Source organism: Carassius gibelio, chromosome A3 (assembly GCF_023724105.1).
Source record: "Carassius gibelio isolate Cgi1373 ecotype wild population from Czech Republic chromosome A3, carGib1.2-hapl.c, whole genome shotgun sequence".
In the NCBI taxonomy this organism is placed as follows: domain Eukaryota; kingdom Metazoa; phylum Chordata; class Actinopteri; order Cypriniformes; family Cyprinidae; genus Carassius; species Carassius gibelio.
Window position 1 is genome coordinate 21,261,660 of NC_068373.1, and position 25,195 is coordinate 21,286,854.

The 25,195-nt window shown below is 40.6% G+C and overlaps 1 protein-coding gene across 7 annotated transcripts in view; it reads left to right on the forward strand.

Annotated features, from left to right (window-relative positions):
• The window catches only part of LOC127951993 (trinucleotide repeat-containing gene 18 protein), a 64,290-nt gene that overhangs the window by 26,804 nt on the left and 12,291 nt on the right, over positions 1-25,195 (forward strand). For 2 of the 7 annotated variants that reach the window (XM_052550180.1, XM_052550190.1), the window contains exons 7-22: positions 5,923-6,128; positions 7,034-7,180; positions 7,353-7,537; positions 7,892-8,318; positions 8,985-9,947; positions 10,381-10,532; positions 12,195-12,328; positions 12,448-12,609; positions 12,694-12,865; positions 12,993-13,365; positions 13,894-14,154; positions 18,856-19,092; positions 19,741-20,144; positions 20,521-20,649; positions 22,109-22,253; positions 22,998-23,115. In XM_052550180.1, coding sequence (XP_052406140.1) covers positions 5,923-6,128; positions 7,034-7,180; positions 7,353-7,537; positions 7,892-8,318; positions 8,985-9,947; positions 10,381-10,532; positions 12,195-12,328; positions 12,448-12,609; positions 12,694-12,865; positions 12,993-13,365; positions 13,894-14,154; positions 18,856-19,092; positions 19,741-20,144; positions 20,521-20,649; positions 22,109-22,253; positions 22,998-23,115 — 4,215 coding nt within the window. The remainder of the gene's footprint in view (positions 1-5,922; positions 6,129-7,033; positions 7,181-7,352; positions 7,538-7,891; positions 8,319-8,984; positions 9,948-10,380; positions 10,533-12,194; positions 12,329-12,447; positions 12,610-12,693; positions 12,866-12,992; positions 13,366-13,893; positions 14,155-18,855; positions 19,093-19,740; positions 20,145-20,520; positions 20,650-22,108; positions 22,254-22,997; positions 23,116-25,195) is intronic. The other 5 variants (XM_052550201.1, XM_052550220.1, XM_052550229.1 and 2 more) reach the window with 5 other exon arrangements.

The window sequence follows — 25,195 nt, forward strand, 5'->3', positions numbered from 1 at the left end:
AAACCTTCAAAAAAAAAAAGTTGTCACACAACCTACATAACCACATGCTGGAAGTCCTGGACATCTTGTTTAGATACATGGTATCATGGATTCTATCAAATACCAACAGATAAAAAATCAGTAAGTGACTGACACTGTTATAAATCTTCTAATGGGCCATGTTTGGATCTTCCAACCGTACAATAATTCAAACACAAACCTCAAAAACAACACCGAAATGGGTCACTGAGTCTAAAGGGTCTGGAGTGATTCTGGATGAAGGAATTGTCTCTGATCTCGTCAAAATTTAGACCTGTTAAACTGGTTTCAAAAAGGTTTCAAAAAGTATTGAATAAAAGGGTGCCATTAATTGTGGTCAGTGTGTATTAGAGAAACCTTTATTTCATAATGCTATTTCCCCCCATTTTAAATTCTTATTATCCAATGAAAGCATAATATTTTGTGAATTATTATTATTATTATTATTTTTTATTATTATTATTTTTGTTTTTTAAATAAAAGATCAAAAGGATTAACAATGCAGATTAATTTCCACAGCCTTCTTTGATCATACTTACAATCCTTACTTACAATATTTTTGCCATGACTGTGTGTATGTATGTATATGTATATATATATGTATATATGTGTGTGTATATATATATATATAGACACACACACACACAAACACACACACACACACACAGTGGGTACAGAAAGTATTCAGACATTTTCACTCTTTGTTATATTGCAGCCATTTGCTAAAATCATTTAAGTTAATTTTTATTTTCTCAATGTACACATAGGACCCCATATTGACAGAAAAACACAGAATCGTTGACATTTTTGCACATTTATTAAAAAAGAACAACTTAAATATCACTTGGTCCTAAGTATTCAGACCCTTTGCTTGGTACAGTATTGTTCAAAATAATAGCAGTACAATGTGACTAACCAGAATAATCAAGGTTTTTAGTATATTTTTTATTGCTACGTGGCAAACAAGTTACCAGTAGGTTCAGTAGATTGTCAGAAAACAAACAAGACCCAGCATTCATGATATGCACGCTCTTAAGGCTGTGCAATTGGGCAATTAGTTGAAAGGGGTGTGTTCAAAAAAATAGCAGTGTCTACCTTTGACTGTACAAACTCAAAACTATTTTGTACAAACATTTTTTTTTTCTGGGATTTAGCAATCCTGTGAATCACTAAACTAATATTTAGTTGTATGACCACAGTTTTTTAAAACTGCTTGACATCTGTGTGGCATGGAGTCAACCAACTTGTGGCACCTCTCAGCTGTTATTCCACTCCATGATTCTTTAACAACATTCCACAATTCATTCACATTTCTTGGTTTTGCTTCAGAAACAGCATTTTTGATATCACCCCACAAGTTCTCAATTGGATTAAGGTCTGGAGATTGGGCTGGCCACTCCATAACATTAATTTTGTTGGTTTGGAACCAAGACTTTGCCCGTTTACTAGTGTGTTTTGGGTCATTGTCTTGTTGAAACAACCATTTCAAGGGCATGTCCTCTTCAGCATAGGGCAACATGACCTCTTCAAGTATTTTAACATATGCAAACTGATCCATGATCCCTGGTATGCGATAAATAGGCCCAACACCATAGTAGGAGAAACATGCCCATATCATGATGCTTGCACCTCCATGCTTCACTGTCTTCACTGTGTACTGTGGCTTGAATTCAGAGTTTGGGGGTCGTCTCACAAACTGCCTGTGGCCCTTGGACCCAAAAAGAACAATTTTACTCTCATCAGTCCACAAAATGTTCCTCCATTTCTCTTTAGGCCAGTTGATGTGTTCTTTGGCAAATTGTAACCTCTTCTGCACATGCCTTTTTTATAACAGAGGGACTTTGCGGGGGATTCTTGAAAATAGATTAGCTTCACACAGACATCTTCTAACTGTCACGGTACTTACAGGTAACTCCAGACTGTCTTTGATCATCCTGGAGGTGATCATTGGCTGAGCCTTGGCCATTCTGGTTATTCTTCTATCCATTTTGATGGTTGTCTTCCATTTTCTTCCACGTCTCTCTGGTTTTGCTCTCCATTTTAAGGCATTGGAGATCATTTTAGCTGAACAGCCTATCATTTTTTGCACCTCTTTATAGGTTTTCCCCTCTCTAATCAACTTTTTAATCAAAGTACGCTGTTCTTCTGAACAATGTCTTGAACGACCCATTTTCCTCAGCTTTCAAATGCATGTTCAACAAGTGTTGGCTTCATCCTTAAATAGGGGCCACCTGATTCACACCTGTTTCTTCACAAAATTGATGACCTCAGTGATTGAATGCCACACTGCTATTTTTTTGAACACACTCCTTTCAACTAATTCAACTAATTGCCCAATTGCACAGCCTTAAGAGCGTGCATATCATGAATGCTGGGTCTCATTTGTTTTCTGAGAATCTACTGAACCTACTGGTAACTTGTTTGCCACGTAGCAATAAAAAAATATACTAAAAACCTTGATTATTCTGGTTAGTCACATTGTACTGCTATTATTTTGAACAATACTGTATTTAGTAGAAGCACCCTTTTGATCCTTTGGGATCTTTTTGGGAAAGATGCAAGGAGTTTTTCAAACCTGGATTTGGGGATCCTCTGCCATTTCTCCTTGCAGATCCTCTCCAGTTCTGTCAGGTTGTATGGTAAACGTTGGTGGACAGCCATTTTTGCTGTGTGCTTAGGGTCATTGTCTTGTTGGAAGGTGAACCTTCGGCCCAGTCTGAGGTCTTGAGCACTCTGGAGAAGGTTTCTTCTAGGATATCCCTGTACTTGGCCGCATTCATCTTTCCCTCGATTGCAACCAGTCGTCCCTGCAGCTGAATAACACCCCCACAGCATGATGCTGCTGCCACCACCACCATACTTCACTGTTGGGACTGTATTGTGTTGGGCCACTCTGCCATAAAGCCCTGACTGGTGGAGGGCTGCAGTGATGGTTAACTTTCTACAACTTTCTCCCACCCCCCGACTGTATCTCTGGAGCTCAGCCACAGTGATCTTTGGGTTCTTCTTTACCCCTCTCACTAAGGCTCTTCTCCTCCCAATAGCTTAGTTTGGCTGGACGGCCAACACTAGGAAGGGTTCTGGCCATCCCAAACATCTTCCATTTAAGGATTATGGAGGCCACTGTGCTTTTAGGAACCTAGTGCAGCAGAAATGTTTTTGTTACCTTGGCCAGATCTGTGCCTTGCCACAATTCTGTCTCTCAGCTCTTCAGGCAGTTCCTTTGACCTCATGATTCTCATTTACTCTGACATTCACTGTGAGCTGTAAGGTCTTATATAGACAGGTGTGTGGCTTTCCTAATCAAGTCCAATCAGTATAATCAAACACAACTGGACTTAAATGAAGGTGTAGAACCATCTCAAGGATGATCAGAAGAAATGGACAGCACCTGAGTTACATATATGAGTGTCACAGCAAAGGGTCTGAATACTTAGGACCATGTGGAATTGCAGTTTTTCTTATTTAATAAATGTGCAAAAATGTCAACAATTCTGTGTTTTTCTGTCAATATGGGGTGCTATGTGTACATTGAGAAAAAAAAAAAAATCGTCCCGATTTTAGCAAATGGCTGCAATATAACGGAGTACAAAATTTAAGGGGGTCTGAATACTTTCTGCACCCACTGTGTGTGTGTGTGTGTGGATATCAGGCCATATCTTTAGCTTAAGTGTTTTTTTTTTCTTTTTTCAATCATTGAATGCATCATCTCAAGCATATGTTTGAGGAAAAAAAGATTGGCCATTTACTAAATAAATTCACAATTGCATTGTTTTGCCTGAGGTGTCCACATTGCTAGCTGTCAATAAGTCCAAGACCCCAGCTCAAGATAAATAAAAAATACTGAGGGGACCTTGGGTATTTTCCTCTACTTTCACTTTCTAGTGCCAAATGATATATTTCCCTGTGTCCTTTGTTATACAAAGGGTGTCAACAGTGTTGGTTCAGAGGTTTGATTGAAAATGGAACAGGGACATTTTCTCCAATAAGCACTATATTGAGCTGAAAAAGAGAGCTTGTAATTGGTGATGGGGCACCTAATTTATAGTTGCCCTGTGAAGGTGACTCATTATAAAGTCACTTCAGTACAAATCCATGACAGCTTGAATGTGTGGATATTTAAAGATACTCTCTTTGCTACCTTGGTTGAGGCTAGTTTATAATCTCAGCAGACATTAAGCAGCAACACTGAAGTGTTGGTATATGCCAAATAGATGTTTTCTAAAATGATTTTAGAAGCCTGGATGAAAGTCTGTTAATTTAAATTATTTCATCTTGTAGTAAGGTCTAAGCATATCCAGCCAGTGCGAATGGATTCTTGTTTCTTTGATTCCACACACTGGCAAAACGGAGCAACATTTTACTTTCATTGGTCACGCTCTCAGCGTGGTTTCTTTAGAGTGGATGGATTTATGACAACAGTTCTCCGCAAATATGAGCCTATTTTCAAAGTGTGGCTCTCATTTCGAGTAGCAGAAAAAGTCTTCCCCACTGGGGAAATTGGTGTTTATAAAAGTTACTGGCTCTCTCAGCAGGAATCCAGCCTCAGTGTCTGTCCTTAAGTGTAATGCCCATTTATTCTAGTGTGTTTTCATTTTAAAAGGGCGTTTTAGAATTAAAACAATCCGCGTTTACACTGGGCGTTTTAGCTGCTTAGTTTCAGAAACTATCTCCGTCTACTCTACATAACAGAGAATGCATGTCACATGACCATTCATGCATACTGGGTATGTGCGTAAAAATGTAACAATGAGCATGATTACTGTTCATGATACGGTTACATGATCATCAAAGATATGCAGAGATCACGTGGGCAGCCACGCCATCATTTTTGAAAGTCTGCGTTTTGGTCCATTTACACTTTCAAACTAAAACGGGGTCAGCAGCATTTAAAAAAAAATATATATATATTTTTCAAGTTTCAAAAGCAAAACGCACTAGTGTAAACGGGGCCTAAGACAGAATAGAAGTCATAGACATAGAGATTTTTTTTGTCTCAGTTAGGGCTAAATAGCCACCAGTCTACCTGTTGGGCTTGAATAAACATGAATTTTGCATCGTAAAAGTATCTCATTATAAAAGTAAAATGACAAAAACTTTCCTGGTTATCAAATGTGGGCACATGGATATTAGGCTCTTTAATAGACCTTTAAAGGAATAGTTCAGCCAAAAATGATAATGGTTTACTCACCCTCATATTGTTCCAATACTATGTGATGCATTTCTTCCATCAAACACAAGGTGAATTTGGAGGAGTTTTCTTGTCCACTATGATGAAAGTGGTTGTTGAGATTTATAAAAAACACCTTTTTATTTGCTTTGACTGAAAGTTTGTTGAGATTTGGAAGAGTAAAAAAAAAAGTATTTTTTCAGGGTTTTTTTTAAGAATTCAGATCCTTTAAAAATCTACCAACTGTCTTTTCAATTTTGTTAAAAATATGTAGTTAAGCACCAAACTGAACATTCTTGACAAAAATCAAAACAAACAAAAACATGATTTTTTTTTTTTTTTTTTTAGTTTTTGTTCGGAATAATAAATCCCCCCAAAAAAGTGACTACATCATTTCAAGTAGGCCATAACATTAAGGCTCTCACATCTTTTCAAATATTGGATATTTAAAAATAATACTAAATAATCTAAGTACATTCGAAAACTGCTTTTTGACTAATATAAGCATATTTCTTTTTTACCCTAAATGTACTTGGGGACAAACAGCAAAGGATGTAATTTTGCACAACAGATGCATGGTTTCCTTTTTCCTTTTCTTTTTTAAAGGAAATTTTCTTTTTTATATACTACAGAAGCTTTTTTGAAATGTAGACTTTAATTTACGAATGTAAATACTAGCTGACTTTGCAATAGACAGGTCAACCTCTAACGAGTCAGTCTCTTGTCATTCACAGAGAAAATAAGGAGTTGGCAGACTACACCCAGTTGCATCCACCTATGGTGTCTGCTAGTGGACTAAACCCCAACCTGATGGTAACTGGTGGACCCACTCTGGCTGGTGCAGGCCGCTGGCCCGCTGATCCCGCCTCCCACCTGGCCTCCCACCCATGGCTGCCCCGGTCAGCAGCCCCCTCCATGTGGTTGTCTGGTTCTCCATATGGTACCCGCCTTTTTTCACCTATGCCTGTTGTATAAGAATTATGTCATGTTACAATAAGCGTTTGCTGTGAGTAGTATTGCCAAAAGTACCAATGTTGGTGTTAGTCAGTACTGATATTTATACCAGTATTACATTAACATTTTGAGTGGATTCTTAAATGCCTCTGATTGGCCATTGTGTTCTCGTTCTCATCAAATATATCGGTGATTGGTTACAGTGATCATCGCTTCATGCTCACGGGAGAGTTTGAAAGTTGCATCTATCAGCGGATCCCTAATATATCTGCTCCTAGACAGATTCATTGATAGACCAGACCCAGCTTTCAAACACTCCTGTGTTTTAAAAATTTCACAACCAATTTGTTACCGACATCAGTAAATTTGACAACACAAGCCGTGCATTTATTCCTATTTTAATGAGTAATAACTGATTATGGGTCATGGACTTCGGAATGCTGCAGAACTGTGTTGTGAATGGGATTTGGACGCTGAATTATTTCCCTGAGGCAGTCTTTTGCCCTGCCAGACAGCCTGAGCTTTTAGTCTAGGCTGAGTGTTTTAGAGATTCTTAGAAACAATCAGTCTCACTCCACAACTTCCATCCAAGAATAACAGCCAACAGCACGGTCAGTTCACACTTGTCTGACATTTGAGTTTCTGTCTAGACTTTACTTTAAAAACAAAAATGTCCCCAAAGTAAATTGCTGTAGTCAAAGTGCTGTGCCTCTTGGCAGGATTTCAAAGAGGTCCGTGCTCCACGCACAAGGGTGAGATTACGGTGGGAATGGTGTTTCTCTTGGGAATTAACTCTTGAGTGTTCACGGAGCTGCTAAAAAGCAAGTGCAAATGGACCATCAACTACAAATACGGTGTGCAAATACAAATTTCCCCCCTGTGTGTGTACAGGTCTGGGTCCCCCTTCCCTTCATCAGGCGCTGCCTCCAGGATATCCTCCTGCCTTGACAGGCTCCATCCCCCCACCTTACCAGTTTGCCCGAGATCCTCAAACCGGGCAGGTGGTCGTTATTCCGACAGAGCATCTGTCACACTATGGTATGTCCCATTTATTCGCCACTGTTTCTGTGTTCATGTTTTCCCGTCTCTCCATTCTCACACGCGTAAGACATGAATTTCTAAAAGTGAGTGGGAGTTATATCCCTGACATGTAGCAGAATAAATCTACTTGATGCGTGATGCTTAAGTTTTCCTCCTGTACTTTTAAAAGCTGAAATGTTAGAGCGAGGCCCCCCGCTGTGGTCGGCCATGTACCCAGCAGCAGGAAGCTCTCTGCAGCATGCCCATCAGCTCCAGCTCCTCTCCCACCAGCAGCTCCTGCGCCAACAGGAGCTCTTCATGATCCAGCACCAGACCGCACAGGTCATGGAGTTGCAAAGGAACGCACAGTTAGTGGTATGAGACTCTTTGTCTTGTCAGAGTCATTATAATTGTTGGGAGGCACTCCTGTATTTCCTGTATTTAGTCCATCATGTCTGTTTGCACCAACTCTGAATGTTCAGCATGGAAAACAGGCCTAAAACCAAATGCATATATGAACTCTTTCCATCAAATTTGAAATATTGTAAAATTGTGGTTTTTATTTTTTGTTTCAGAGTTGTTGTTGTTTTTTAAGATTATTATATTATTATTGTTGTTTTTATACATTTGCAAGTATCTTATACTTTTTAAACTTTTTGCATTTTTAAATAGGCTTTTAATTAAGTATTAAAGGTTCAACATTTATTTTTATTTTTTTTGTTGGTGCAGGAGAGATTAAATGCAAGTCATACAAGAACAGATTTGGAGGAAAAGCCAGACAAGAGAGGAGCCGAAGGGGCCAAATCCAGCCTCTCGGGCATCCCCACTCCAGCCCTGCACTCACGTAAGCCTCCCCCACGCTCCCAAACCCCCTCCACCTCGTACAGCAGAGCCCTTACACCGCTGCCCGTCCCACTGCTGACTTCGTCTGTCACTGCACTGAAGTCTGAGGAAAGACCCAAAGTGGAGAAGTCCCTCCCTCAGCAGCCCTACTCCCATCCGTCGTCTCCAGTCTCTCACTCAGTCAGGCCCGCTTCAGCATCACCCCGTCCTGCCTCCCCCATCCAGACCAAAGAGGAATCTGTGGAAGTGACTGAGAAAGAACCTCTCAGTCTGCAGAAGCAATCTTCTACTCCCTTCCCATCCATGTACCATGGTAAGTGGGAAGATCAGCCTTCTCAAATTAAATGTCCAGGTTTGAGTCTGCTTAATTCTTCTCAACTGTAGATTTGCATAGTCTAATGAAATAATTGTTTATTTGCATATTGCACAGTAAATGAGAGGAACACTACTCGAAAAAATGAAAGGAAAGCTTTTTAATAATGCACGGTCATTAATCACCATAGTGCTGTTTTTAAAGAAACATGTTTGGGAGGGGACCGAGAATCCACACAGGACAGCAGTCAAATGCAGTGTGCTATTCTTCACGTCAGAATGTGCAGGGTAGTGCAGAATTAATGAGTAGCCTGCAAATATCCCCACATATGGGATTACCAGCTGCCACTTCACTAGAATAGAGACTTCTTATGACAGCAGCCCTTTTGTACCCATATCCCCTGGCGCTTTCCCTTTAAACATGTTCAGTGCTCAGAATAAATAGATTTTCTGCTCAAATTCTGAATGTATGAGTATGCACGAACATGTTAGTCTGTGTGTATAAAAGGGCTTTTGGGATGCTTGTGCTGAGGCCATTTGGTTCATGAAAGTTTCATAAAGCCCCTATGCCGAAGAACATGTGGGGTTATTAATCACTTTGTCACTAAAACCCTTCTACTCTTTGCATAAGCACCTCAAAAACCTGTTTCTTCTGTTTCTTTGGCAGAAATTCCTCCCGGCTACCCATACCAATCGATAACCGCACCTTTCGGCAGCCATTACCCCTACCTCCTCCAGCCGGCTGCTGCTGCAGATGCTGACAGCCTGGCTCCAGATGTGCCGTTGCCGGCTGAGACCTCCGAGCACTTGGCATCCGCCACAGATGTCAAACCCCAGCACTTGTGTTCTCCAGTGGTTGTCGAGCCACTTCAGCCGTCCAGAGAGCCAGAGTCCATGGAAGAGGGCGGCACTGTGTTCAAAAAAGAGCCAAACCTGCAAGACGGCAAAGATGTCCTGGGCCAGGACACCCTGAGGCTTGCACCTATCACCACTCAAGACTCTAGCACCACCACAGCAGCCGAGGCACACCTTAGAGACACAGCCACGCCATCGCCAGAGGAGGAATCAGATGGGGAGGCTGTCAAAATCAAAGATGCCTCCTCAAGCCATCCAGGGCTGTACGAAACATCTAGGTCAGACTCTGAGAGAACCACCAGAGCAGAAACTACAGAGGGCTCAATGGGTCTGGTTGACCAAGTCTACAAATCTTCATCTAATTACAGTGACACACACCATATAGTTTGTGACATCCATCCAGCAAAACTGCCCTCAGATCTCTCTGATAGCCTGAACCCAGTAGACCTCGGAGATCCTGTCCCGGACGCTCCACACCTGGAGTCCAAACTTGACAATCCTTTCCTGCCTAACAGCAGCCCTCCTCACCTTCAGCCCTCTTCTGCACCGGTGACCATCCTGCCTGAAGACCCCATGGCAGGCATGTTTGCCCTGATCACAGCCAGTGAGCTTCCGCAGGCCGGAGCGGTGTCCATCCTGGCAGATGCATGTGGCTCTAGGTCCGAGCTCTGCACGATTGTCAGTCCCCTGGAGTCCGCTGCTCTGGAAGGCATGGCCCTGCTCAGCCAGATGGCAGAGCTGGAGCTTCAGAGGCAACCCATAGTAGACACACAAGGTGAGTCTCATTTCAGAGAGAGGAAGGGAAATCTGAAGGATGAGGGGCTTGATCTAGTGTGCTCCAACAGTTCTCAGGGATGCAGAGTGATTGGGGAGAGAGATTTGCTTGCTGTAGTGAGCTGAAGAGTAAAATGTGCTGAAACAATCTCAAGAATTGTTTCAGCTCTAGTGATATATTCAGAATTTATTTGAATGTTGAACAGTGTGCCAATGCTGCTCGTTCTTCAAGCATTTTTTTGGAGTAAAAACGTTTGTTTAAAGAATAAGTAAATGCAGCTATCTGTTCTTTTTAGATGTATCTGGATGTCAAATCCGTTAATGCAGTCTGACATAAGAAACGCACATATACTGATGTATTGGAGAATGTGGGGCTGCCCCGTGCTCCCTAGAGGTAATTAATGTTGGTATCGATTGTGTGTTTGTGTGTGCAGCTGTAATGCTCTGTGGACTGGAGAGTCTGCTGGAAGCTGGCAGGCAGGTCCTCCTGGAGGCCATCGAGTGTCAACCTCAGGTTATCATCCGTCTCCCCCGAGAGCTCAACCCTAATAAGAAATACAGCTGGAGACAGAAGAAAGATGAACCTGTATGCTTGCCTTTTTATTACTCTTATTTTTTTATTATTATTTTCTTCTCCATCTTATAAACCTGTGCTTAAGGTTTTTTTTTCCTCTCTCACAATTGTAATTCTAAGAAAAGTTAACATTATTTAATTTGTCATGTTTACAAATTCCAGTTGCATTTGAATTGCTCACCTTTTTAACAGTGTTTACGAATAATGGCATTTGAATTTTTTACATTTGAGCAGTGTTTACAAATTCCAGTGGCATTTTCATTGTTTTTACTGTGTTGACATAATGGTGTTTGATGCTTTAACATTTCAGCCGTATTTACAATTTCCAGAGCCATTTGAATTTTTTTAATTTTAACTTCATAGCTGCTGACAATTAAAGTTTTAACTGTTGAGCAGTGTTTGCAAATTCAAGTGGAATTTGATTTGATTTTTATTTTTTTATTTTTTTAACTGTTTACAGTTAGAGATGTTTACATTTTTACATTTAATACAGTTTCTGCAAATACTATTTTAATTTTTCTACAAATTCAATTTCAATTAGAATGTTTTACATTTAGCTGTGTTTACAAATGTTTTTGCAGTATTTGACCTTTTGCGTACGGACATACAGTGGGTATAGAAAAGAGTCACCACCTTTAAGATATTTTTTTTATAGCACATTTTATTGCTTTTAGCCTAAAATGAAAATGGACACCGTTTTATACAGCTGGATTTACTCAGTGCAATTTATAACATCAAAGCGAATAAAAAAATAAATAAAAACACTATAAATGAGATTGAAAAAGGATCATGGACCCTACTAAAAATGACTTGTAAACTCAATCAGGTTTAGCTAATCACCTTCTCAATGGCACACAAAGCCATTTGACTTAGCTGTGGTCATTTTGATCAGCTCCAGCATGAAAAGAGCTTTCCTGGAGCATTTCTGTCCTTGGTAGTGCAGCTGAAGCACAATCCACTATGAGTGGCAAGGCACTGTCAAAAGATCTCCGGGATAAAGTTGTGGATGGGCACAAGTCAGGAGATGGATACAAATTTTTTTTTCAAAGGCTTTATCAATGCTTAGAAGCACAGTGAAGTCTATTATTAAGAAATTGAAGGTATCTGGTACAACGCAGACCCTCCCTGGATCAGGACGTTGCTCCAAACTTGATATGAGCCAGGAGGACACTGGCCAGAGAGGTGACCAAGAGGCTGACATCAACTCTGAAGCAATGACAAAGAGCGGTCATTGTGTGTGTGACAACAATATCACAAATTCTCTACAAATGTGGCTTGTATGGGAGGGGAGCAAGAAAAAACGCGCTCCTCAAGAAAGGCCACATGCAGTCACAGCTGAACTTTGTCAAAACAAACCTTGAAGATCCTTTTTTCCATCTCAGTGTTTTTTGTTTTGTTTTTGTTTTTTGACATGTTGGTGTTATATCTTTCACTTGGAGGTTATAAATTGCCCTGAGTTCGTACAGCTGGATTAAACGAAAAATGTGTCCTCCTTCATTTCAGGCTACAAATGTAGGCTTCATTTCAGCAAAATGTGGTTATTTTAAAGGGGGGGCGATTCTTTTCCAAATGCACTGTATCTCATAGCAAGCTTAATAATAATAATTTATTTGCTGCTGAAAGTACTGGCCATGGAAGTCAAACTACAGGTGGTAATCTTGCTTCCTCTCTTAGATGTTCTCCAAATCCTCTTTGGAGGGAATGGACACCGTGGAAGTGGACTACCGTGTAAGACTCGCTGAACTACAGCAGTGCTACAAAGAAAAGCAACGAGAGCTGGTCAGACTGCAGAGACGGAGAGATAAAGAGTGAGTCTCCCAGTGCATGACCTCCCTTTACACCACTTCTTTAAGACCAGTAATGCAAATGCACCTCACTTGGTCCCACTAACCAACAATCTGCTATTTATGATTCCCGTGATTTATAGAGAGAAACGTCAGCAACAACAACAACAACAACAACAACAGATTCAGCAGCAGGAAATGAACAGAAGTTTAGCCCGCAGGGGCCCAGGACGTCCCCGAAAAAGGAAACATGGCCTATGTGCACTGTCTCCGCCCTCCAGCAAGCTAGATTCGAAGTGTGCGAAGTGAGTGTGTAGCTCAGGCACCGATAAGGCCCAGCTGTGCTCCACACGGCCTGTCCTCCAGCTGAACGCTCTGTTGTTTTGCAGGTTGGGCAGAAGCGTGCTTTACTCGGAGGACTCTGAGAGCGGGGAGGTGCTGAGGAAGCGCTTTCGGGCCTCTAACAGAGATGAGGAGGAGGAAGGTAGCAGTGCGTTGAGATTGAAGAAGAAAAAAAAGAGCTGGAGTGAGCAGGAGGCATCTTCATGCTTCTCTCATGAGGTTGGTCTTTATTATACTGGAGTTGTACAAAAGCCTTTCAAACTTCTAAACATCTGCACATTTTTGCTTTTGTTGAACAGACATGTATCAAATACAATCCATTCACTGCATTTATCTCTTTTAACAGGCACCTAAAATGGCTGTGAAGAAGAGCCGAGTGAGCGAGCAGGAGCAGTTGGCATCCAAACTGGACAAGGCCTTGTCCCTCACTAAGCTCAGCAAACTCAGCAAGCCCTCTTGTAAGTTCATAGATGGTTCCTCAGGGAAGTCCAGGGCTAGTTCTGGAAGCAGAGTCCCCATGCTCACCGATATAGACATGAGAGTCGAGATGGGAGAATCCAACCTATTGAAAGATCTCAGTGTTTTTCACAAGTCTTCCAAAGGAGGTAAAAGCAAAATTGCTGCCAATACGAAGCCTTCAGTTCCATGCCTTAAGGGAAAAGGCCAGCGGAAAGCCCCTTATTCTCCAATGAGGTCAGAAATCAGCAGCTACTCTAACAGTAAGTCAGATTTCTTTTGGAAATGTATTTTAGTTGTTGTTGATAGTGTTTTGTTTTTGGTGTAAACAGGTTACAAGAACCCCAGGGGTTTATTCCTGTGATGTGAAGCTGAATTTTCAGCATCATCACTGCAGTCTTCATTGTCACATGATCCTTTAGAAATCATTCTAATGTCCCGATTTGCTGCTCAAGAAATATTTATTATATTATACTTCTGTGCTTCTTAATGTTTTTGTGGAAACTGTGATATTTTTTCCAGTATTCTTTGAAGAATATAAAGTTCAAAGAATAGCTTTTATGTGAAATAGAAATATTTTGTAACATTATAAATGTCTTTACTGTCACTTTTGATCAATTCAAGCATCCTTGATTAATAAATGTATTATGTGTTAGTTTAAAAATATCTTACTGACCCTCCAACTTTTAAATGACAGCGTGTATGTAATAATAGTCTACTATCATTGTTTTGAATTAGTTTTTAGTTCAAGATGCTCCATCCTGAATGAAATCTGTTGTGATTTGTACCAGACACTGATTCAGAAGAGGACAATTCCCTGAAGGATGGCTGGCCTCCCAGCTCCATGTTGGGGAGAAAAGGGTCCCGTCCACAGCTCCCCGGCCTGTGCAGCACTCCATCCAAGAAAAAACGCTCATCGTCCAAGAGAGCCTCTTCATCTTTGTCTTCATCACTGAAGTCGAAGCAGGCGGCCAAAGAGAGGAAACATAAGCACTTTGCTTTATTGCTACAGGAGGCAGGAGTCAGCTCCTCTGAGGACTCATTTGATCAAGGTTAATAAAGCATACCTCACTATGCACAGAATCGAGAAGGCAGCCTCTCGGTTTTAGCTTTTTTATTTTTAGTCTGTCTTGTATTTTTAACCATGACCATTGGTCATGGTGACATTTTTCCTGAGAAGCCATTTTAAGATGCTTGCATCAGAATTTGCTACCTCTCTTCCAGTATATAATATAATTGGCTCTTGTTAGAGTCTCTCTTAAATGGTTTAACTTTTTTAGGAATGTCTTGCCATTGTGCATTAAATGTGTGTGGAAATTGTTCTTTATTGTATTGCAGTTTGGTACCCAAGCTTTATTAAACATGCTGATTTCATTTTTACTGAAAGTAAAGAAATGCCGTGTTCTCTGTCTCTTTCGCTACATCTCCTGCTGTAGAGTGTTAGATTGCAACGCTCCACACTCCTGGTTTCCTCTGTTGTTCAAATATCCCTTTCATCAGTGAAGAGCTGGCACAAGAAGATCTTTGCATAAATTTAGTGCTCATGAGCAGTGCTGATGAGATTCAGTAGGCCGAATGATTTTGAGAAGCATAACTAACTTCTTAGGTTCTTTAAAAGAGATCAGATATTTAACAAATGCAATCCATTGATTTCAGAAAAGATGGATATTTTTTTTTTAGTTGGACATAGTACCATTATAACTATGCTAAAGTCAAAAAATTTACATGCACACGACAATAAATTGTTGAACTTTAAAGCTTAACCTGCAATCATGATTCTTGAACGGTTCCAAGAAGTGTGTTCCACTGGTAAATGTGTGGAAAGGGCAAAGCATTGTGGGATATTTGGAAAATAGGGAGTTCCCTGTTTACTAAAAAAAAATGAATAACCTAGCTTCTCTAGACTGCTCGCTCTCTCCCTGCAGCTGCTTGGCCACCCCTCCACCTTGACCCCTTCTCCTACCCATGATGCTTTTGAATGTCTCTCGGTCTGTGCGTTTGCTTGTCCTGCTGCAACAAAATAAGAAGCAAAGGGCTTGGCTGGGAGTAGAGCAGCCAGCTGTTCAGCGTGAGGTCACTATCCATGTCACCTGAGCCTTGAGCATTGTTCTGTAAGTAGGCCACCACCCTCTTTTGCTGTGACTTTTCAATAATATCTACTAATTTGTGATTAAACTCTTATAGAACCAAAACACAAAACAGAAAAAGACTGGGTAACAGATGAGGTGTTAAATATATTTGTAATATACTCTCCTCCTGTTACCTGCCATCAAGCCATGGTAACAGTGGGGAAAATATTCATTTGATCCCCTGCTGATTTTACTTACTTACAGAGAAATGATGGGTCTGTAACATTTATGGTAGGTTTATTTTAATGAATAGAGAATATCAACCCAAAAAAAAAACAAGAAAAACACATTTTAAAAAGGTTAGAAATTGATTTGCATTTGAAATAAGTATTTGTTCCCTACCAACCATCAAGAGTCCTGGCTCCCACAGATTGGTTATGTGCACATGTGGAACATAGATTAGTCCTGTCACTTTAAGAAGTTACTCCTAATGTCAGCTTGCTAGGTGTATAAGACACCTGTCCACACAACCTTATCTTTCATTCCAACATCTCCCAACACCATGGGCAAGACCAAAGAGCTGTCGAAGGATGTCAGAGACAAGATGGCGGATCTGCACAAGGCTTGAATGGGCTACAAGAGCATCAGCAAGAAGCTTGTGCGAAGGAGACAACTGTTGGTGTGATTATTCAGAAATGAAAGAAATACAAAACAACCATCAGTCAGCCTCGGTCTGGAGCTCCGTTCAGGATCTTGCCTCACTGGATAAGAATGATCATGAGAAAGGTGAGGGATCAGCCCCGAATAACACGGGAGGAGCTTGTTAAGTTGGGACCACAGTGACGGAGCAAAACATTGGTTACCCACTATGCCGCAATGGACTGAAATCCTACAGCGTCCGCAAGGTCCCCCTGCTCAAGAAGGCACATGTACAGGGCCATTTCCAGTATGGCCGTGACCCAAAACACACCACCAAGGCAACAAAGGAATGGCTCAAGAAGAAGCACATTAAGGTCATGGAGTGGCCTAGCAAGTCTAAATCCTATAGAAAATCTTTGGAGGGAGCGGAAACTTTGAGTTGCCAAACAACAGCCAAGAAACCTTAAGGATTTAGAGAGAATCTGTAAAGAGGAGTGGATCAAGAGATGTGTGTAAACCTGGTGACCAACTACAAAAAAACGTCTGACCCCTGTGCTTGCCAACACTGGTTTCTGCACAAAGTACTAAGTCATGTTTTGCTTGGCGGATCAAATACTTATTTCACTCACTGAAATGCAAATCAATTAACTTTATATAATGTGTTTTTTCTGGATTTTCTGGTTGATATTCTCTCTCCATTAAAATAAACTTACAATGAATATTACAGACCCTTTATTTCTCTCTAAGTGGGCAAACCTGCAAAAGCAGCAGGTGATCAAATAAATGTTTTCCCCACTGTATGTTAGTATTTGGTGGAAAAAGTATTTTCTTTATTTTATATATATATATATATATATATATATATATATATATATATATATATATATATATATATATATATATATATATATATATATATATATATATATATATATTTTTTTTTTTTTTTTTTTGTAAAGTTTAGGAAATCTCCTTCTCCTCCTCCATCATCATCCTCTTGAACTCCTTTTCCTTCTCCTTCAACTTTACGTCTCCAACTTTCCCTATCTTCTTCATCTCCTCTTTAACCTTTTTCTTCACCACCTTCTTTTTGGTCATTAATAATTTAAGCTTTTAAACATTACATTTTATTTGGTTTATTTGTTTGCCATTTTTATTCACCATTCTCTTGGATTAAATGTATAATTAAGATTGTATTAAGATAATGTAAATGATTCAATTATTATTTTGATTCTTGATTTTGAATTTCTTCCTCAATGAATATAGATTATGGCTGATTTATTTATTTATTTTTTCTTTTTTTCTTTTCATCATTTACTGCCAAGGAAGTAAGGGATTTGAATTGAACAAGAACATAACCATGGCTGCAGTGGTGAATGGTCTGAGTTGAGTCTCAGGAGCCATGGTGGACTGTCCTCACAGAGCCTGCTTTGTGTTCATCAGCTTTCTTCTTTCCTGTGCACATCCTCTGCTTGCTGTCAGTTCTTGTAATACATGTTTCAGGTTTTAATGCTGTGGCGTCTATAAAATTATGTTAACAACATAACCAATCAAAGTCCTTGTCTGCTACAAAGTCTATGTCTTTAACAAACTCATCTCTGGCTTCAGCTACTCACAACCACACTGAAAATTCCTGTCTGTTTCCCTCACCAAACGTGCTCCTCACCCTCAAGAGAATGAGAGAAAAGGGGGTGTTGCTTAAAGTGGGTACCTACTGTCTTACAGTTTGTAAGTTTTTTTTTTTTTTTTTTTAGTCCTTTTATCAGTTTAGACAAGCTCTGAGCTGAAGAGACTGTGAATAATTGATGACTTTCTTAGTCAGGGATTCTGCCAGCAACCTTAGATTTCTGCAGTGCTTGTGGCTTATTTCTATTCCCATTTCTGCCTCAATGATTCAGCTCATTCAGCACATTGTGCAAGGCCACTTTACTGGCTTCTCTTATTTGGTTTCGGCTTTGCATTCCAGGCCCCTCTCGATTTGGAACGAGCCAGCAACCATGCTGATTTAAAATCCTGTCCTAAAGCTCTGAAATTTCGAAAGCTGCACTTGCTAGATCCTGCCTGCCCAGCTTAGTATATGCTGCCTGCATGAAACCAGGCTTTGTCTCCCACCAGTAATCTTGTGTAGTGGTGGGTGGGCTGCAGTATTTGAGCAAGAACACATTCATCTAAAGAAAGTCGGCTTCTGTGGTAATAGATTACAATGGATATGTGAAAGTGAAAAGAGCACTACAGCTGGCAGAATGATGCATTATTGCTAGAAATTTGATGGTTTTATTCTTGTACATGGAGAACTAGCAGGGAAAATAGTTTTTATATGTTGGATATTTTTAATTGAATTGCATTGGATTGAGGTTTTGAATAGGTCACACAAAAATGAAAATTCTGCCATTTATTTCCTCTCATGTCATTCAAAACCGGTGGCTCTTTTTCTGGTGAACAGAAAATATATTTTTTAGAATTATTTTATCCATTCAATGAAAGTCAGTAGGGTCTCAAAAGAACATTGATTGGACCCAAATGACTTCCATTGTATGGACAAAAAATAAAAATATTCTTCAAATTATCTTTTTTTGTTCAGTAGAAGTAATAAACTAATACAGGTTTGGGATGAGGGTGAGCAAAATAAAGTCAGAATTTTCTTATTTGGGTGAACTATCACTTTAAACCTGGGCACTACAACTCCAGTCCTGGAGGGCCAGTATCTTGCTGACTTTAAAAACAATCTAGATTCAACCCACTTGTCTGTACACTCTTAAAAATAAAAGTTATTTATTGGCACCAAAGATTCCATGTTTACATATACATGCACACACGCACACATATATATATCATAATACTTATGCAACCTTTGTTTTTAAGAGCACATTTATTAGCTTGTTTAGTCGGGGTTAGCGTTAAACTCAGCAGGACAATGGTCATCCAGGGCTAGAGTTGAAGAGCCCCGCTTTATATGATGGAATGTCACCGGCTTCATCATCAGTTTCTGAACTTCATTTTCACAAGTCAAAAATCCTAAAAGAGTTTGTTTCCATTTGTTAACAGAGTATTTTACCGAGCGGGATGATTATGATGATGACGAGGATGAAGATGGGTATGATTACGAGCTTGATGAAAGCGACGGCCTGTGTTCATCTTCCGTAGAAGAGAGCGGGCTGGGTCTTCTGGCACGTTTTGCCGCCAGCGCTATCCCGAGCCCCATTGTCACCAATCCACTCTCCGTTGTCCAGCTGGAGGCTAAACAGAAAGCCAAGAAGAAAGAGGAACGGCAGAGCCTTCTGGGTAAGGAAGTGCACTTTCTGAATGGATTGGATCTTTTCCTACACACTTAGGTTCATCTGTAATCTCTCGAATGTGACATCAGCTGCTTTTCTAAGGCCTTGCGACTTGAATTCCCAGGTGACAAGATGATGCATTGTTATTAGTTGTCTTTTGTTGCACTGTGTCGTGCATGTGCGTGAGGGAGTTGAAAGGTGCTTGGATCAATTACATCACTAGTGCCCCACCTTGAGAATGTAGTGTCATTATCCCCTCTACGCATATATGTGTGTGTGTGTTTGCCGCGCCACTTGCACTCGCTGAGAATGTGATGCTGACAGGCCTTGCTTTGAGGTTGGGCTGTGATCCGGAGCGGTTCCCCAGCAGTGCATGCGACAGCCCTGCCAGCAGAAACCAACAGCCCCCTTCATTAAATATTCCAAGACCCTTCAACAACATTTGGCCTTAATTCTGCTCCCACATCTGGCCCTGTTTATTTCTCACATGTGCAAATTATATTGTCGTTCTTCGTTTGCAAATGAGTTGAGCACATGTAGGTGGCTTAGTATTTACATTGCTGGTATGTTTTTCATAAAAGGCACTTTGCGTTTATGTGCGAGTGCATTTAATTTGCATGCTTTAGTAATAAAAGTCATGTCTTCTGGATTGTAGGCACAGAGTTCGAGTTTACAGATTCGGAGTGCGATGTTAAGAGGAGAAAGAAGTTTCCATCGCTTTTGCATGGCAAGCGGTCGGCTCCTGAGCTCCCGCTCTTGCCCCCGGCGAGCATCATGCGTGACGACTCCAGCCCCAGCAAGCGGGGACGCAAACCCAAGAAACTTAAGTCTCCCCGGGAGTTCAGTTTCGACCTTACTGCTGACGGGAGCGAAGACGAACAATGGACACGGCGGAGGAGCGAACGCATCTTCCTTCACGATGCTGCCCAAGCCAACCCCATCTCCCCGTCCAGCAAAACTCCTCTTCCGCTTACTTCCAAACCTGCACGTGGCTCCAAAGCATCCCTGCAGAGCCCTAAGGAGCTGGCCAAAGGCAAGGATGTGAAAGACCCCAACACGGTAAGCCCTTGTTTTATTGATGTAGATCAAATCCTATGTCCCAGACCCAAGGAAAGAGTGAGGGTGCTTGATACCAGCAGGTGTCCTAATACATTTGTCGGACAAGAAAGCCTCCTGCTGTGAGTGTCATGTTGTTGGACACAAAAGGATGACTGCCGCTTGCCAGGCTACAATTACCAGCCATCACCGTTCTACCCTCTACCCTTTTTATAGTTTTCAGTGCATAACTGCCTATTAATGTTTACTTCTCTATCCACTGTTATTGAATGGCTGTAATATCTGGTAGAACAGAGCCCAATAGTGTCATGCATTTGTAAGGCTTTCCACTGTAGACTATGCTGATAGTTTGGCTTTGTATCTGGTGTGAATGTTCCAGAAGAAGAGGATTAAGGAGACCCCACTGTGTCTGTCCCCACCCCAGCTCTCCAGTACACCCTCAGACAGCACCGGAGCTCTCCCTGTCAGCCCAGGGCGCAAGAGCAAGGTGAAGCCCAAAACCAGAGAGGTAACTTGGCTAATAAGTGATATATTGAACAATATTTTACAGGTTTTTTGGCAGATGAACAGAAATGAGTCAATTCCAAGATCTACCAACAAACATCAACTGGGTTAATAAGTTCAGTTAATTTTATTTAATTTCATTTAAAAGTTTGTCGTCAGTAAGATTTTTTTATTATTTAAAGAAATTAATGGTTTTATTATGTAAAATATATATATTTATTATATATTATTATTATTATTATTATTATTATTATTATTATTATTATTAGTTTTATTCAACGAGGAGGCATTAAATGTAAACAAAGTGACAGTAAAGACACTTATATTGTTACAAAATATTTTAAACGTTTTTTATTTTTTACTTTATATTCATCATATCATCCTAAAAAAAAATGTTGTCATTGTTTCCACAAACATGTTAGGTAGCATGACTGTTTTCAACATTAATAATAAGAAGAAATGTTTCTTGAGCAGCAAATCAGCATATTAGAATGATTTCCGAAGGATCATGTGACACTGAAGACTGAAGTAATGATGCTGAAAATTCAGCTTTGCATCAAAGGAATAAATAACATTAGAGAAAATGTATTTTAAATCGTAATAATATGTCACATGCTGTCTTGGTGAGCATTGGAGACTTCTTCGCAAAACAATCATCCCAAGCTCATTTTTTTTTTATTATATTAAATTATATTATAGCTACCACTTTTATGATCAATGACAAAAATATCCTCCTTTTGCTTTTGTTTGGTCAGCCTTAACACTCTTAGTACATAAAAAAATGATGCACTGTGTATTAACTCACATTTTTGACATGACACAATTAAATATTTGAAACACCCTTCCTGTGCTACACTGTGATGCCAAGGAGAAACACTGAAAGGTATCTGAATAATTTTACCTGGCAGGCTCAAGGCCTATTGGGAAAAGCCTTGCATTTAAATGAGCTGCCCCTTCCTGCACTCCTGTCCCAGTCTGTATGGGCCTGCTCTCAGTACCCACCGTGACCAAAGGGAGGGAGGTGTGATGGGAAAGGAGAAGGAGAGAGAACAGGGGTGAGTGCAGTTGAGCAGCAAGCCTAATTAGACTGCACACTCAGCGGGAAAGCAGTGAAATTAACCAAACGCCATCTCGCTCCATCCATTTCTCCAGCCCCTTCTGCACAATTTATTTCTTCTCAAGATAAATCTCCGCCGCTGCTATTCTTCATCTTATGTATAAATCACGTGTTTTAATGCACAGTGCAGAAGCTCGGGAACTCCTCTGGGTATTTGCTGCATTCGAAATCAAGAAATCCTACATCTCGCGAGCCGAGCATGTCACTCATCTAAATGGGTTTTACTGAATCAATGCTCCTCTATTAAGCACGTGGGTCTCATCTTTAGAACTCGACCAACAATGGCTCAGTGTTCAATATTTCATTGTCACACGAATTGGGGCAAAATGTGCTTGAATTCCCCCAGCAGGCTCGAGGGAAGGGCGGTGCTGTCAGCAAACTGATGGAAAGTATGGCTGCTGATGAGGACTTTGAGCCCAACCAGGACAGCAGCTTCTCCGAGGATGAGAATCCCCCTGTGAGCACTCAGCCCGAAAGACCCTGCACCCCCGGTGAGACGCTTTCACATTCCCTCTTGTCAGCAAGGTTCCCTTCATTGCTCCCCCATTTTTAATTGCTTTTTTATGACTAAATCAGACTTCATTTTCTTATCCATGCATGCAATTAAAAGTGAATGTCTTTTGAATGACGTTAAGGAGTGATAATTTCCCACCCTATTTTATCTTAATCCAGCATGAAGAATCTGAAAATTGATTCGGCCTGATTGCTTTCATACGTTAATAGGACGAGCTGAGAGTTACTGCATGCATTAACTTCATTTGAAAACCTTGTGAGCTGCTTGCTATCTACAATGAGGGTATCATAATAATCGTCATGAAACCTTACAAGTGACTGATTTAGAACATTCTGCGTTGACAGCAACACTGTGTGTGTGTGTGTGTGTGAGACACAAACAGCCCCTCCCACAAGAGAGAGGCACAATTCAAGATTGTGAACTGATTTCATTTTAATTCTTTGAATTTTTTTTTGGGGGGGGGGTACTTTTACCTTGTCAAAATGCATTCTGGGATTAACTTGTGTGCAGGTAATACATGTGATGCTGTCTTAAATTACCTTTGGGAACTGTTTTCACATTAAAATGTTGCATCCATAAACAGCTCCGTGGGTTTTGGGAGATGGTTATTGTCTCTATCATTTGCAGTTTTAAGGTAGTGACGAGATGTCTCAGGTTTTATTTAGTAGCACAGGTTTCAGCATGTCTTTCTTCTCATCTTCTTCTGTTCTGTTTTTCCCAGCCCCTCGGAACTGTGTCATTAACAAAGATGAACTGCAGGATGGGTTACGGGTCCTCATCCCTATGGATGACAAACTCCTGTATGCTGGCCATGTCAACACGGTTCACTCTCCTGACATGTAAGAGACCCCCCACCTGAGCTGTTTCCATTCTCTTTATACCCTCTACTGTGTCTTCCTTAAGAGTTGCTTATAATAGCTGGATTTATGTTAAAAAAAAAAAAAAAAACATGATATTTTATGTATATTGTGCCCTCTAGAAGCTTGCGTTCTGCAAGTGAACTTTGCTTGATTGTGCCATCCCAAGGAAGCACAAAATCACTTTTACAGACTTTTAAATTAAATGTTCCCACCTCGTGGAATGACCTCCCCAACTCAATCCGAGCAGCTGAGTCCTTAGCCATCTAAGGATGGCCAAGCATGTGTCTCAGGACATTGGCTGTTTCTGTGGGAACCTGCACTTTCAACAGAAGTTGCAGTGACACGATGACATCACTAATTGGCAATTAGCTGTTTTTATTATTCATCGCACTATATCATATTGCATGTTGCAGTTTCTTACATTCATAGGAATATGAGCGAACTATCTTGGTATATGAACAGTCTTTGGCAAAGGTACATTAAGCCAATAAGTTAGTATATGTAATTTTTTTTTTAAATAATGTTTAATTGACAAATTAAACATGTACATTATTGTCAGTCCATAAGTGAGATCCACTGATTATGAAGTTATCATGAGAACAGAACTCACCGCACTGATGGCTGCGTAAAACTACCTTAAATTTCCTAACCAAATTAGTAATATATTTTTTTTATTGGAAGAAAATACATTACATTGATACAAAATTAATTTGATTGCATAATTCTCGGTACTTCATGTGAGGAGAAAGTGTTGTCCTCTGAATGAAGTGTTATGTTTTGATTAACCTCGGAGCCGGTTGGTTTGGTTCAATGCTTAGAACAAAGGCTGCTAAAAAAAGTTGGCGTTCAGCATTCATGTGCCCGATTTAAAAAATGCTCAGTTGAGCCACTTTTGCCAGGTTTTTCCTATTGTAAGGTCCAGTTCAGAGATCTCCATGGAAAAATTTGGAAGTGCAACGTTTTGTTTGGTCAGGAAACAGAAGGGCTGTGAGGTGCCTTGAGGGAGGCAATGACAGAAATGGGCAGTTTTGTTTTGTTTGCACTTTGTCTCCCATGGCCTATTATCCACTTGGATGAATAAGTTTTAGTCTATTGAGGGGTGAGAGAGTTCCTCTCAAAGTCATCCCTATAAAGGATAATCTCATTTGGTGAGAAATGTCAAACTGGTGCAGCATCTGGTCGGGGGATATTTAATGAGAGGTGGTCTGTTGCATTTCTGCCCTCTGTAAAATGTGTTGTCCTCCATTTTAGTTTCATTAGAGCGACGGCCCACAGTTGCTCAATAACTGTTTAGCATGCAGCACGGAAATGCATCTTCCTCTTATCAGTCCGAAAGCAAGGAGCTGCCATCATTCAGACGCCCATCACAATCCCTTCTCACAAAATCTGGATATCAGTTCTTAAACGTGTATTCCTAAATTAAGGGAGGAGATAGTTGGGGGCTTATTTGTTCATTTGCAGCACAATTGCATGGCTTAATGAGATATGTTTGTCATATATTGGCAGTGAAATATCTCTCCCCTATCGCTCACTATGCATGTGTCTCTTGTACTAAAAATAGCAGTTCCAGCCAAAGAAAGAGAAGGTGCCTTTGTGCAGGACTGTGTTACCGCAGCTCTTCAAAAGTGGGTAGTTTGGTGTGATGGTGAGAGCTGCTTACGAGATTTAATATGATGAGAACAGGCGCTAGTGCGGAGAACTTGACTGCAACATATCGCTTGTTGTCCAATCTGCCCTCTGGAAATTAAATTTTGTGATGCTTGTGCTACACAACACACTTTATCCAGAGGTTGAATATCCATGCTTGGACACTCAGATGTTTATATGCCGCCGATGTTGTTTATATGCCTCGCCTGTCTACATTAACAGAGCCTGTTGTGGAGAGCCTGGGCTTCTGCAGCCATGAACATACTTCTAGTACATGAGAGCAGACTGCTTAATTGTGCAGTCAATAACTCACACAGCCGGTGTCGAATTGGAACTGAAATCCAGGGTAAGGAAAAGTGTCTGTTCTCAGCCTGAGCCTTGGCGTGCATGAAGCCTTTGTGTTCTGCTCAGA